General features: G+C 35.4%; 3 protein-coding genes across 8 annotated transcripts; all 3 read left to right on the top strand.

Annotated features, from left to right (window-relative positions):
• On the top strand, positions 212 to 775 carry LOC104730100 (pathogenesis-related protein PRB1-3-like). The gene has a single exon (XM_010449199.1). The coding sequence runs from the start codon at positions 212 to 214 to the stop codon at positions 773 to 775; it is 564 nt and encodes a 187-aa protein (XP_010447501.1).
• Positions 1,249 to 3,081, top strand: LOC104730098. Its single transcript, XM_010449197.2, has 3 exons — positions 1,249 to 1,380; positions 1,566 to 1,845; positions 2,419 to 3,081. The coding sequence occupies exons 2-3, from the start codon at positions 1,649 to 1,651 to the stop codon at positions 2,861 to 2,863; spliced, it is 642 nt and encodes a 213-aa protein (XP_010447499.1). The 5' UTR covers positions 1,249 to 1,380; positions 1,566 to 1,648; the 3' UTR covers positions 2,864 to 3,081.
• LOC104730096 (extensin-like) lies at positions 9,446 to 13,166 on the top strand. 6 transcript variants are annotated; one of them, XM_019234104.1, is made up of 15 exons: positions 9,446 to 9,548; positions 10,201 to 10,352; positions 10,437 to 10,599; positions 10,745 to 10,807; positions 10,904 to 10,954; positions 11,042 to 11,104; positions 11,201 to 11,251; positions 11,348 to 11,413; positions 11,494 to 11,559; positions 11,641 to 11,706; positions 11,778 to 11,834; positions 11,911 to 11,973; positions 12,070 to 12,141; positions 12,347 to 12,418; positions 12,619 to 13,166. In XM_019234104.1, the coding sequence occupies exons 2-15, from the start codon at positions 10,210 to 10,212 to the stop codon at positions 13,033 to 13,035; spliced, it is 1,413 nt and encodes a 470-aa protein (XP_019089649.1). In that variant the 5' UTR covers positions 9,446 to 9,548; positions 10,201 to 10,209; the 3' UTR covers positions 13,036 to 13,166. The 6 variants fall into 6 exon arrangements, with proteins under 6 accessions (XP_019089649.1, XP_019089648.1, XP_019089650.1 ...); XM_019234103.1 differs by lacking the exon at positions 9,446 to 9,548 and having other exon boundaries at positions 9,561 to 10,352; XM_019234105.1 differs by lacking the exons at positions 9,446 to 9,548; positions 11,494 to 11,559 and having other exon boundaries at positions 9,561 to 10,352.

Genomic DNA, 15,436 nt, shown 5'->3' with positions numbered 1-15,436 from the left:
AAGAATGATTCCTATACAAATAATTAATCAAATGTTCCACCGAAATGATTAGCACAATTGTGTTATTGCACATTATTAACATAGAGCATGTTGTTAGATTCTTTAGATGAGATATACGTACAAAAATGAAAGCATAAACAATGGTGCATGTATATATAAATATGGAGTACTAGATCTATAGGGTCACAAACAAATCTAACTCATCTTCCCAATGGAACCCAAAACTTTGATATTCCTAATTATCATCACCATAACCATCACAACTCCACTTCCTTCTTTCTCTTTTCAAATCCCATCCAACAAAACGCCAATAAAATCACCACTAACTTCTTCTCAATACAAAACCCTAACCCGCAACACCATTATTCAGCAGCAGTTTCTCCAGCCACACAACATCTTACGAGCCAAGCTTCGTCTCCGTCCCCTAAAATGGAGCAATAGTCTAGCTCGCTACGCAAACCTGTGGGCTCGAACACGCCGTGGAGATTGCAACCTTATCCACTCCGGGGGACCTTACGGAGAGAATCTCTTCTGGGGGAGCGGAAAAGGATGGAGACCACAGGACGCGGTGGTTGGGTGGGCTTCGGAGAAGAAGTACTACGACCGGAGGACTTACCGGTGCAAGGCAAATGGGGATTGCTTGCATTACACACAACTTGTGTGGAGGAAGAGTACGAGGATTGGGTGTGCAATCAGTCATTGCAAGAGCGGTGACACATTTATCATTTGTAATTATGATCCTCCTGGTAATATTGTTGGACAACCACCCTTTTGAATATTGTCGAATACTTTTATCTTTTTCCAGCTTTGTACACTTTTTCATCTTTATATTTGTGAAATATATTGTTTTGATTCCTTGAGTATTTTCTTATTTTGTATGTATGATAATAACGAAACTTGTATCAGTATGATCAATTACTACTTTTTTACAGACAAAGAAGACAATATAGTTCATTACTTCATCCTCTTAATTAACCCACCGATAGAGGACACAATACTATTTTTCAGAGTTGCAATTTTGGTTTAGCCGGTTTAATTGTTGATTGGGTTGAGGATGTCAATTCACCAAAGTCAACTCAATTTCAGACTTTCTTATTCACGTTTGACTCGGTTCGGTCTATGCTAAGTGTTGATATTGGTTTTTTATAAATCTGAATTGAGAAAGTAGAACCGAACCGTAATAATATGGGAAAGTTAATTTGGGCCTTTGAGCTCACGAAACAAAAAAAGCCCAACACTTAAATCTCAGAAACTGAACCCTAAAGAGGCTCTCAGATCGCTACATCGACGACGCCGGTCCTCATCGCCGGCCGAAACTTCGACTCTCAGATTCATTTCTGCTTATTCACTCTCGTGGCTGGACCATTTAGTTCACTTCAGGTCAGCTTCTCTTTGTTTCCGACTTCTGTTTGTCTTGATTTCACTTGAGAGATAAGATTGATCCGATCTGATTCGAGCGACGAAGCTATAAGACGAAATAGCATACCGGATTTTATTTGCTAACTTTTTTTCCGGTTTAAATTGAAATCGTTGGCTAAACCGATTTTTGTTGTTGTCATCTTCAGGTCACATACCAAAAGCACAGAGAGAAACGCATTTGGGGAAAGAAGAGTGTGATTTTGCGATCTGTGATTTTTCTGAAAGAGAAATGTCGTTTAGAGGGAAGGAGATGATGAAGAAGCTTGTGAAGAGAGTGGGTGCGGAGAATATCACGCCGGAGCTCAAGGAGAAGCTTAAAGCTTGTGTACCCGATACAAAAGTCGTCATGGGCAGAGCCAAACGCGGTCTCTACGCCGGCCGTCATATCCAGTACGGCAACCGCATCAGTGAAGACGGTGGAAACAAGTCTGTACCTTTCTCTCTCTCTGTCCTTCTCAATCTGTTTATAATGTTATGTATGTATGTATGTGTATTCGCTTGAGATTGGTTGAATGAATTTACAGCCTGAGATTGTGAAAATTGTAGGTTTCTAGGAATGCTTTCTGGGTTTTGGTTTCAATTTGGTAGAAGTGAAATCTGAAAACTATTCAATCTTAGATGGTTAGAGATTGTATAGACTATAGTGTGCCTCATTTTTGTTTAGCCATATAATTTGTTGCCTTAATATGGCATTGTTGCTTATGTATCATGCTACTATTATTAAGATTCTCAATTTTGTGGAACAATGGTGTAGAGATGTGTAGGATCCATAGAGTTCGAAATCTTAGATGGTTAGAGATTGTATAGTGTGCCTCATTTTGTTTAGCCCTTTCCTTAAGATGGTATTGTTGCTTTGTTTTTGTATCATATCATCCTATTGTTCTAAAGATTCTCAATCTAAAGATGGCATTGTTGCTTTGTTTCTGTATCATGCTATGATTCTGAAGATTATCTTTGTTAATCTCAAAGTTGTCACTTTGTGGTGTGATTTGAGAATAGGTCAAGAAGGTGTTGGAAACCGAATGTCCAGGATAAGCGATTGTTCAGCTACATATTCGACCGTCACATTAAAGTAAAAGTCACAACACACGCTCTCCGCTGCATCGACAAAGCAGGGGGAATAGACGAGTACTTGCTGAAAACACCATACCAAAAGATGGACACGGAGATGGGTCTCTTCTGGAAAACCAAAGTGGAGCAAAAGTATGCAGAGCTAGGTCAAATGGAAGTAGCCTTCTTTACTCCTGAGGATGAGGCCAAGTTCGAGCAAGGATTCAAAGACTTGAATATAGCTAAGAAAGATGCTCGTAGGGAAGCTAGAAGAAAAATGTATGGAAAGAAAGGCGGAGAAGAGAAAGGTGAGGAAGAAGCTTCTATTGAAGGTGTTGTAGGGTCAGTGTCACACCAGGAAGATGATCATGGTTGGTTAGAAGCTAAAGCTTAAGTGCTCATCTCTTTTCTTTAACATGAGTTTCTTCAACGTTTTTGGATTTTCGATGATGTGAGAGGTATGTGGGATGTAGGTTATAGGTTTGATTCCTCCTTGCAAACCCCAATCACTCAGGTTTTGACTTTGATCAATGTCGAAAAAGTCTTGTAATAAACGGTTCACAGTTGCACCTCTTTGGAATTTGATCTCTATTATTTTACTCTTTTTACATACTTGTCCTTTCCTTGGATTATTATTAAAGAAAATATACAGTAAAACCTCTATAAATTAATAAACTCGGACTATGAAATTTAATTAATTTATAGAGGTTTTAATAATAATATATTAACTTCATTTATTTTTATAATTTTGAAATTTTTTATTACAAAAAATACTTTTGTTATGATTCATATTTTTATGGAATTTATTTAATTTATAATCTTGACTATCGTAATAGTATTGAAGCTAATAGTTTACTTAATTATCTAGGTGAAAATGATAAATGTTAGAAGTTTAGAGTTTAGAAGAAATTGCTAGTACTATCATTCATGGTAACGATGAAGTTGAATAAAATATTATGGTGACTTTAGAACTAATTATGTAAAAGGCAATTATCGCATCTAGGACTTTCCACAATTTTTGTATGCGATTTGAGAAGACAACACCAAAATTTTTTAATACAATAAAAAATATTAGTGATGAATTCTAACTAGAATGCAAATTCAATAATACACAAACAACAAGAAAGTCATATTTCACTAGATTTTCTGAGATATATATATATATATAGTTTCTATCATTATTAATTTATGATATTGTTGGGATCATATTTTTACATAAGATTTCCAAAAAAGTTATTATATTATTATTTTATCGAATTGTGTCATTTTTTACACCGGTCCAACTCGAGACTGTAAAAATTTATTAATTTATAACAACTATTAATTTTGAAGAGTATTAATTTATATAGGTTCTACTTTATATTATTCTTTTTATACCATTCAGATAACTTACGTTAATTCTGTTAGCTTGGATTTAACCGCATTAACACAAATTACCCAAAGAGGCTGATTGACCATCCTTGTCCAAGGAGGCCAAGGGAAGACGGGTCGTGGCGGTCGAGAAGGATGTGGAGTTGGCTGATTTCCTCCACCGATCCCTAGGGCTGATCAACCTGCACATCCACAAGAGAGTTGGTTAAAACGAAGAAACTTTAAACACGTTTGCACCAAAAATAATTAACTTCATCTCTGTCTAATCTTTTGTCTTAATGGTCTCAAAAGAAGTTTGTGGTGGCAAATTGCACAACGGATGCACATACAGTACTTCGTTGTGTAGCTCGTCGGCCTAGTGGACTGATTTGTACTTATACCGTTCTATGAATAGTTATGGGCTTTTAATGAAATTTTGGGCTCTCTTAGCCCAAGCGTATTACTTCTCCCTTTATAAACAAAAAGAATCAACACGAGAAAGCCATCGTGTCAAAGTAATACCTTTCTCGGAAAGCCATCTGTCAAGTATCAACGAAAATATCGCTCTCTCTCTCCTAGGTGTTCTTGACGTGGATCTCTCGCTTTTGACAGGTAAAACCCTGATCTCGATTTGTTTATGGAACTCCGTTGAGTAGTTTTTCCGATAACATATCCTTTACAATGGTTTATAGTAAAAGATCAATGTCGCGCATGGAGTTTGCACCACCTTACTTGCTTTGACTCGTTCCCTTGTCCGTTTACTCTAAGTTCCGCTTCTTTTAGAGCAACGAATGATAACACAACACAACACGTGTAATTTGTGTGTTCACTTACCTAGTTCCCGGCCCTTCTTTGTACTTTTGTAACTGGTGATGAGTGTGTGTGGAGCCCTCTAGCTTGCCGATGCCGAGAGAGAGAGACTTTGACTTTTTTGTTTTTTTTTTATTCCGTTATTCTAGATGCTGTCACGAGTTGGTTAGACTTTGCATTTCCTAACATATTGACTTTGCATGCACAATAAAAAAGCTCGCTAATAAAACAATTTTCTTCTAGCTTCAAAACCTCTTGTATTCATACGTAAATAGGTTTAATCTATATGAAACAGTTTAGGTTTACAGTCGATGATTATCGAGACCTACAGTCTAGGTTTAGTTACAATTAATGGATGATTCACGTGATTAATTGCTCAATTATATAATACAGTATGAACACACAAAGAAGACGTATCATCGTAAGAGTGGCAACGTAGTTATGGAAATATATGTATGTATATGGTCGCAAAGCTAAGTAGTCAAAATTTTGAAAAGAAATCAATAACAACTAACAAGAGTAAAAAAAAAACAAATTTTACGGACTTTTTTTTTGGGTTCAGGGATATGAAACTCTCTCATACAATTTTTTTTTAAAATATATGTTGTATTTTTTAAATTTTTAATATGTTTTGATTAAGACATATATATTATATAATTTTTTATTGATTGTATTATTATTTTTCTTTTCGCGGTTAGAATTGACGTAATACGTCTGGTGTATTTTAGTAAACCAGCCTGTAAAAAGCTATATAATCATATTTATCTAACATATTCCATAGCATAATCCGCAAGAATTTTTTTTAACAAATATCTAAAAATATTTAAATTATAAATACTAATTTTTTATAGATATTTTAAATATTAATTTGTATATTAAAAATAATAAGTTCAAATTTTGATATTTATTTAAATGGCAAGAATTTAATTGTGTAAATCTTATAGATAAAAGGTTATTATATATATATTTATATATATGTATAAATAGTGAAATCATGGTTAAGTCTTTTCTTTCAAAGAAAAGAAAAAAAAAACAGTGAGATAATGGAATAGAGAAAAACATCCCTCATATCTAAAACATTGGTTGTATATAGTATTGTGTTTTTCTGTTATCTAAATATATATATATATATATATATATTCCAAGTATATTTAGGAAAAAAACATCGGAGTTTTAAACTATATATACAAGGAATGCCATTAGCATTTAATATTTTTTTTTTAAAACCTAAATACCCTAATATCTCGATTTGATCCCTTAATGAGTTTTTTTAATGATAATACAGATATAGAAAAGAAAATAATTTTTGACAGAAAAAAAAAAATTTATGACTTTTCCGTTTTTGTAAAGATAAGGAAATCAGTATTGTTATGATTTCTAGAGATAAAGAAATTTATAAAACGTTTAATGCTAACATAATACCAAAAAAAAATCGAAACTAAGAAATATGCTATTAATAAGGGATATTATTTGTTGTCTTTTGTCGGGATAGTTTCTTCCACCAAAAATTAAATTCAAATGTGGCTTATACAATAAACAATTTTATCCAATAATATCCCGTTTTACTGAACAAATTTATATTAGCCAAATTTGTGGTACAATGTAAAACAAATTTTAAAAATATAAAACTAAATATATATATATATATATGATTAATTTATTTTATTTATATCAAAAACATTTTTTTTTTGAAAAAAATTATATCAAAAACTTTCAGTCGAAAGTTAATTCTACATATAATTATTTACAAAAATCAAATATAGCTGAAACGACTGACTAAAGATATTCAGCTTTTTTACTCAAATCTGAAGAAAAAACTATTTCTGTATATTTAAAATTTTACTTACGTTGAATCTTTTTTTTTTGTGATAATATATTATGATTTGGATGAATAATATGAGAAAAAAGCTAAATTATACTAAAAGTGATATTGCTATAATCACAACAATAGTGGGAACTAAAAACTAATTCCAACAACCAATCTATAAAATTGTGGTGATTAAGATTTAAGATTATGATATTTAGCATTCATTTCGGATTGCAAAAAGATCTTTAGTCTTAATCACCACAATTTTATCGATTTTATTTGGAACCAAACCCTAACCATGCATCTTCAATCTGTATAAATAACCTTTCATTAGATGGAAAACAAATTAGCACATCAATAGTATAGCCCTCATCCACCCCAACGTTTTCTCTGATAAGCCTTGGTACGCTCACTCCTTTTATTTTTCATCTGATGATTTCTTTGAAAATCAATCATACACTAATTATTTATTTGTGGATTTAAAGGTACGTGATTATGGGATTGAGCAATAATAATACACATTGATTCAAAAGGATGTAAATTGGCCAATTGGTCGACATGTGGTGGCTTCCCTGACCCTCAGGTAAATTCAATTATCATGGTCCTAATTTTATCACAACACATTTTATCATATCATCTAATATTATGTTTTTTTTTTTTTTTCTCTTTTTTCGGTAGAAACAGGGACCTTACTATTGTGGTGTGGGAGTTGGTCGATCGTGACATTGTGGATGCAAACTACAAGATCTGTCTTTAAACTGATATGAGCATCTCTGGTGTCAATAGAGAAGTCATGCCTGACCAGTGGTAGTTCCAAGTCAGTGCTTGTGTCGTCGAGTTACTAATCTATTTAATCTGATATATAATCGTTCTCTTTTTAGCAGAGGAACACTGGGATCTGTGTTATAAGTGTAAGCTTCGAGCCAAAACCAGTTCCATACTATAAGTTTTAAATATGATTTTTGAATGGGGTCAGGGTGACTAGAACGGAGCTTGGAACTCACCGCAACACGATACAAATACAGTGAAGGACGATGGAGGATTAAGAAGTGTGTGTTTTTTCTTTAACAATGCTGAACGATTTATTTTTCGATTAAAATAAATGTCAAATGTATTAAATGAGTAACAAAATTTCCTTTCTAATGTTTTGTTTTATCTAAAAACATAGTATCATTTATGTAACAAATTTATTTGACTATTTAGTAGCAACAATTACAATATTTTTTTGACTACAAATAAAAATAATCTTCATATTTTAAAACTGTGAAACTCAAACTTAGTCATTGTACACTACATAATATATATAGATATAAGGGATATACACATTTAACAAATACACAACATTAGCCATATATATAAATATATATATATATATATATATATATATATAGTAAGTCTACTAAATAACATTTAGTATTATTTTACACCGTGGGGTTCCTAACATTTTAGTAAGTCTAATAAGAAGAATCATGGCCTACATATATAATAGATTAGCAAAAAAAAAAAACCAATAATAATACAGTACTTCGTTGTGTGTATCTCGTGGGCCTAGTGGACTGATTTGTATTGATACCGTTTGGTAATATATTTATCAACTTGTAGTAGTATTCCATGGTTTAATCATTCGTTTTATACCATACGAAGATGTATTCTTATTTGCCAAAACGTTGCCTACATATATACTAGTAATAGATTAGCAAAAGAAAAAGAAAAACAATAACCAGAGTCAGAATAAAGAAAGATTGCACAACCGGATGCGCAAATACAGTGTGTAGCTCGTGGGCCTTGTTGGGCTTTCTTAGCCCAAGTGTATTACTTCCCCCTTTATAAACAAAAAGAATCAACACGAGAAAGCCATCGTGTCAAAGTAATACCTTTCTCGGAAAGCCATCTGTCAAGTCTCAACGAAAATATCGCTCTCTCTCTCCTAGGTGTTCTTTGACGTGGATCTCTCGCTTTTGACAGGTAAAACCCTAATCTCGATTTGTTTATGGAAGTAGTTGTTTTTTTTAGAAATCTTTCGAATCGAATCATCTTGTTATCGTTGTGATCTTTGCGAATCGCATTTTCTTAGGGTTTTTTTTAGAAATCTTTCGAATCGAATCAAACTTGTTATCGTTGTGATCTTTGCGAATCGCATTCTTAGGGTTTTTTTTAGAAATCTTTCGAATCGAATCAAACTTGTTATCGTTGTGATCTTTGCGAATCGAATCGAATGGCACTTTCTTAGGGTTTTCGTTTTTCTGAATCGCATCTTCTTAGGGTTTTTGTTTATCTGAATCGCATTTTCTGGGGATTTAAGTATCTGCGATCGCGTATAAAGAGAGAGTTTCGTCCGTCTGGCGGATCGGATTAAGTTCTTCTGTATTTCTAGTTTTGTTTTGTTGGTTGAATCAATCAAGAAATAGGAATTTTGTTTTGGGGTTTCTTGAGAAATAGGAATGAATCATTCAAGAAAGAGGAATTTTACATTAGATTTGTTTATAGAGAGAAAATTTTGCCATCNATATATATATATATATATATATATATATATAGTAAGTCTACTAAATAACATTTAGTATTATTTTACACCGTGGGGTTCCTAACATTTTAGTAAGTCTAATAAGAAGAATCATGGCCTACATATATAATAGATTAGCAAAAAAAAAAAACCAATAATAATACAGTACTTCGTTGTGTGTATCTCGTGGGCCTAGTGGACTGATTTGTATTGATACCGTTTGGTAATATATTTATCAACTTGTAGTAGTATTCCATGGTTTAATCATTCGTTTTATACCATACGAAGATGTATTCTTATTTGCCAAAACGTTGCCTACATATATACTAGTAATAGATTAGCAAAAGAAAAAGAAAAACAATAACCAGAGTCAGAATAAAGAAAGATTGCACAACCGGATGCGCAAATACAGTGTGTAGCTCGTGGGCCTTGTTGGGCTTTCTTAGCCCAAGTGTATTACTTCCCCCTTTATAAACAAAAAGAATCAACACGAGAAAGCCATCGTGTCAAAGTAATACCTTTCTCGGAAAGCCATCTGTCAAGTCTCAACGAAAATATCGCTCTCTCTCTCCTAGGTGTTCTTTGACGTGGATCTCTCGCTTTTGACAGGTAAAACCCTAATCTCGATTTGTTTATGGAAGTAGTTGTTTTTTTTAGAAATCTTTCGAATCGAATCATCTTGTTATCGTTGTGATCTTTGCGAATCGCATTTTCTTAGGGTTTTTTTTAGAAATCTTTCGAATCGAATCAAACTTGTTATCGTTGTGATCTTTGCGAATCGCATTCTTAGGGTTTTTTTTAGAAATCTTTCGAATCGAATCAAACTTGTTATCGTTGTGATCTTTGCGAATCGAATCGAATGGCACTTTCTTAGGGTTTTCGTTTTTCTGAATCGCATCTTCTTAGGGTTTTTGTTTATCTGAATCGCATTTTCTGGGGATTTAAGTATCTGCGATCGCGTATAAAGAGAGAGTTTCGTCCGTCTGGCGGATCGGATTAAGTTCTTCTGTATTTCTAGTTTTGTTTTGTTGGTTGAATCAATCAAGAAATAGGAATTTTGTTTTGGGGTTTCTTGAGAAATAGGAATGAATCATTCAAGAAAGAGGAATTTTACATTAGATTTGTTTATAGAGAGAAAATTTTGCCATCGCGAGAGTCTTTTTTTGGGTTCTGGAGAGAGTCTTCGTTTTGGTTCTGTATTAATACACTCCTCAATGTATTTAGTGCTGTTGTTGTTGTTGTTGTTGTTTCTTTCTCTCAGTGCAGGAGAATGGGTGATGATTTGAGTAAAAACGGTTGTGTGTACTGTTGGACATATGAACACAGAACAAAAGATTGTGTTGTCTTGAAATGTTTAACTTGCAATCGTAGAGGTCACTTCGCCAGATCCTGCCCATATCGTAGTAATAAGAGGTATAGAGATTTTATAAGGAGAGTGATATGGGTTTCGTTTTATACTTGTTTCTCACTCATCTTGTGTGTTTTGTCTCTCTGCAGCATGCATGATAAACGGGTTCTTCCTAAGTCTCGCTCCCCTCCTCCTCCTTCAAGGAGAAACCGATCTCCCCCTCCTCCACACAGATACCGCTCTAGATCTCACTCTCCTCCTGCTGCAAGGACAACTCACGTTTCTAAACACGTTTCTAACTCTAACTCTCTCGTGAGTTCATAATAAACGTTACCCTTAGCATTTCTTATCATTAAACGTTAATCTCTGAAGTAACGTTTCTGTGTAATTATTATTACTCTGTGTGGTTTCTGTGGTTTCTCCTTTCATGTCTCTCATCCTTTTTTTTTGTTTGCAGACGCCACAGCAGCATCTAGATCTCAATCCTGCTCACCCTTCTTCTATGCCTCCTCCACCAGTGGTGAGCATTACCAATATTCTTAATCGCCACTTTCTCTCCAGTTAAGTAGTCTTTGGTTGTTTGTTGATTAAACAACAATCATCTTTTTTTTTGCAGCGAGATCTCAGGCCTATCTCTTCTGCTGCTCACCCTCACCCTTACCCTCAGGTCAGTAAATATGTCAATTATTATTGCTCTGTGTGGTTTCTGTGGTTTCTCCTTTCATGTCTCTCATCCTTTTTTTTTTGTTTGCAGACGCCACAGCAGCATCTAGATCTCAATCCTGCTCACCCTTCTTCTATGCCTCCTCCACCAGTGGTGAGCATTACCAATCTTCTTAATCGCCACTTTCTCTCCGGTTAAGTAGTCTTTGGTTGTTTGTTGATTAAACAACAATCATCTTTTTTTTTGCAGCGAGATCTCAGGCCTATCTCTTCTGCTGCTCACCCTCACCCTTACCCTCAGGTCAGTAATGCCATAAAGAAACGTCTCTGTTTTTGTCTATAACTCTGGATATGTATAGAAAACTTTTCTAGTCTCTTGACTCTCCTTCTTTTGCAGTTTCCACACGACCAACATCATCCAAGGCCAATCTCCTCCCTTCCTCACCCTCCTTCTACCTCTCAGGTCTCGTCCCATCTTCCTCTTCCTCACCCCACTATTACTCTGTATATGTGCATAGTCTCTTGACTCTCCTTCTTTTGCAGTTTCCACACGACCAACATCATCCAAGGCCAATCTCCTCCCATCCTCACCCTCCTTCTACCTCTCAGGTCTCGTCCCATCTTCCTCTTCCTCACCCAACTATTACTCTGTATATGTTCATAAGTCTCTTGACTCTCCTTCTTTTGCAGTTTCCACACGACCAGCAACATCCAAGGCCAATCTCCTCCCATCCTCCTCTTCCTCACTCTTCTCAGGTGAGTGATGTCTATTACTCTGGATATCTGAATATATGTATAGAGTTTTATAGACTCTCCTTCTTTTGCAGTTTCCACACGACCATCCAAGGCCAATCTCGTCCTATCTTCCTCTTCCTTACCCTCAGGTCAGTAAATATGTCAATTATTATTACTCTGTGTGGTTTCTCCTTTCATGTCTCTCATCCTTTTTTTTTTTTGCAGACGCCACAGCAGCAGCTAGATCTCAATCCTGCTCACCCTTCTTCTATGCCTCCTCCATCAGTGGTGAGCATTACCAATCTTCTTAATCGCCACTTTCTCTCCAGTTAAGTAGTCTTTGGTTGTTTGTTGATTAAACAACAATCATCTTTTTTTTTGCAGCGAGATCTCAGGCCTATCTCTTCTGCTGCTCACCCTTCTTCTATGCCTCCTCCACCACCTCCTCCACCAGTGGTGAGTGAGTTGATATTTTGTTCAGATTTCAGAATAATAAAATGCAGTAACCTCTATTTTNCTAGATCTCAATCCTGCTCACCCTTCTTCTATGCCTCCTCCACCAGTGGTGAGCATTACCAATCTTCTTAATCGCCACTTTCTCTCCAGTTAAGTAGTCTTTGGTTGTTTGTTGATTAAACAACAATCATCTTTTTTTTTGCAGCGAGATCTCAGGCCTATCTCTTCTGCTGCTCACCCTTCTTCTATGCCTCCTCCACCACCTCCTCCACCAGTGGTGAGTGAGTTGATATTTTGTTCAGATTTCAGAATAATAAAATGCAGTAACCTCTATTTTTGTTTACATCTTGCTTTTAAATTTGTCAAAACATCTATGAAGGTTCTAAACATCCGATGAGATTTTGAACATAGTTCAACTTTCCAACAATGAATACGTCGTCCTGGTCTCCTCAGTCTCATTCTTTTACTCTTTTGCAGATCCCACCTAATGAAATTAGGGAGAGGTTGTTGTATAAGTATCCACTTATACAACAAGGTCTTCAGACAGCTGACAGACGAGTTGAGGCTGAAAGCTGCTTAACCCTCCTGGTGTCCTTTGTACAAACCTGCTGCATGTCCCCTCAGCAATTGTCCAAGGAGCTTCTGTATTCCTGCCTTGAGTCGATGCAAGTGTTTCGCCAGAAAAATTTGTTTCAAGAGTGGATGGAAGAAATTTGGAATTCTGCTGAGCAGAAGAGAGCGCGCCAAGCTAGAGTCGTCGATCTTCAGAGGCATATGATTGATCTTCATCATCAAATGATGGTCTTAAGAGATCAGTACAATCTTTGTGAAGCTGAGATCGGTGAGCTAATCAAGGGTCAAACACCACTTTCCCTGGACGATGTCCTCAATTAGATTTTTCCAAGTTTGTGATGCTAAGAACTGCTCTTACTAGTTTTCATTTCTGGAAAAAAAGTGTATAAACAATTTTTAACAGGGTTCAGCCTTACTTTTAATTGAAAATCAACAACAGGAGTTGCCCTCAAGTCAGACTCTTTTATTCGAATTTGCAGGTTCTTAATCCCCCTGCATTATAAAAAAAAAAAAAAATGAGTTCGTCGTATTCATATATCAATGTGAAAATAGCAAACGCCAATGTATGTTAGACACAGAAAACAGAGACTACAAGGTTTGCTATCTCACACAAACCTGAGAAGGTCAAGACAAAAAAGGTCATTCAACCACACTTCTCAGGTTTATTGGTTAAATGGGGACCTTGTAGAACTTTCTTGCAGCGCAGATAAAGGCATGTGTCTCGCAATATCAGTTGATGCCAACTCTGTTGTCACACTCTTAAAAGATAATCCGAGAAACATCTATAGCTACATTACCCTAAGATTTGAGGGACTATATGTGAGAGAGGTCTTGAGAAATGCAATTACTAGAAACTTCTGGTATCGAACTGTTATTGAGATGTACATCCTGTTACAGTGGTAGGAATAGCTAACCAACAACAGATAGGCTCAACGGAAAAGCAGATTAATCGTAACAGAATAAAACTACACATGTCAAATAATTTTGCAAGCACATGCAAGAAGGAGAGGATAAAATGTAGATGGAAAAACATCTTATGGTTCTAGAAAACACTGCACCTGAAATTCTATACCTCTCTAAATTGATTCCATCATACAATACAGCTAAAGGATAAATGAAAATGGCTGCAAAATATTGCTCAGAGAGAAGAATGATCTGATTCTTAGCAAAGTGAGGATTGCAAACCATATACAAGGGTACCTGGCTGTGTCGGTCGGACTTATTCAGGTAAGGTTTCCAAGCTAGTGTAGTCGGGATGCCCATTATACCACCAAGACGAATTGCCTTGCAGAGTATACAACACTCAAAACTCTAACAAAGTCAAAATTTATAAATGAGAATGGATACCGAACAAGTATAAGCAACCAAAATCCACTAACTTATGTCAAACACACATTTAAACACCTCGTTCCGCCACATGAAACTTGGAATGCAAATATATATATTTGTCAATTTAAGCACCATATGCAAGTAGAACCTAAACACACACGATGCTTATAATAAGTTGAACACATTAGAAAAATAACTTTTGCAGTATGTGTTTTCAGAAATTTATAATCTTATACTCAAGTTTAGTAGATGGCTTTCATCTTCAAACCGAAATCATTCTCTTATTTCCAGATGGAGAAAACTGTGTATATAGAGCAAACCTGTTCTCAAATGTTTCAGAAGAATCCTTATAAAGTTCAAACCTGTTCACAGACATTTTCTGTCCTATCAGTCCAGAATCGAGCAAACCTGTTCTCAAATTTCATGATCAAACACATACATCGAATCACACCCCTGAACATTTTTACGTTTACCATTGGTAAAACAAACTATCTTCTTCTTTACTTGTGCAATCAACGTTTTTCAAACTAATGAATGAGATGAAAAAACTATACAAAAATACTGAGTTAATGTCAGCCTCAGACCGGGCGCTAACAATCTTCAACATCATGATGGGCTAGCTTCAGTGATCTCTTGAAATGTCCATACCTGGAATGTATGGCATCCATGATAAATTGACTAATAATGCTGGGGGCAGACTTTAACAACAAAAAGAGCAAAAAAACAAACTCCACCTCACTGCTGCATGTATGATATAGAACCTACCGACAGTGATGTGATGAACTGAAATTTGCTTTTCTGAGTATGGCTTACAGAAATTACACCTTGGGACTTTAATCAGACAATGACTGATTGCTGAGACTATGTTTGGGGGTCCAGTGATGCACTCCATAAAATCTGAACACAGTAACTTACTTCAGAAGAAATCTTTTTTTTTTTTGAGATTACAGAACACAAGTGTAGAAACCTGCCTCAGGTTATCAATACCTTCATAAGTTTACCGCTGCTGACATTACTGACTTCATATCGACGGCAACTCTCTAGGCTCCGCAACAAGATAAACATAAGTATCAGATGATGGCTTCTGACACGATCCTAGAGTTTTAAACGACAGAACAGAACTAGAGATTGATGTACAAATGCAACAAAGTAATAAGCAACCGACTGTCTTGAACAAGCTGCCTGTAGAAGTAGAACAACAACTCTACGAATAAGCCTAATCCCTGTTTCTCGCACGATGCTAGATAGATAAATAGGAGCTAACTGCAAAATTTCAAACAGAAAAAAAAAAAAAAAAAGGAAGAGTAATAAGAAAGGTACTGAACTGATTAGGAGGAAAGCTACTTCATAAGTCATAGCATGAGAAGAAAGAACTTGAGCTTAATCAAGTGTA

Source organism: Camelina sativa, chromosome 12 (genome assembly GCF_000633955.1).
Source record: "Camelina sativa cultivar DH55 chromosome 12, Cs, whole genome shotgun sequence".
In the NCBI taxonomy this organism is placed as follows: domain Eukaryota; kingdom Viridiplantae; phylum Streptophyta; class Magnoliopsida; order Brassicales; family Brassicaceae; genus Camelina; species Camelina sativa.
The sequence above is the reverse complement of the archived record's forward strand: the minus strand, read 5'-3'. Positions and strand labels throughout refer to the sequence as shown.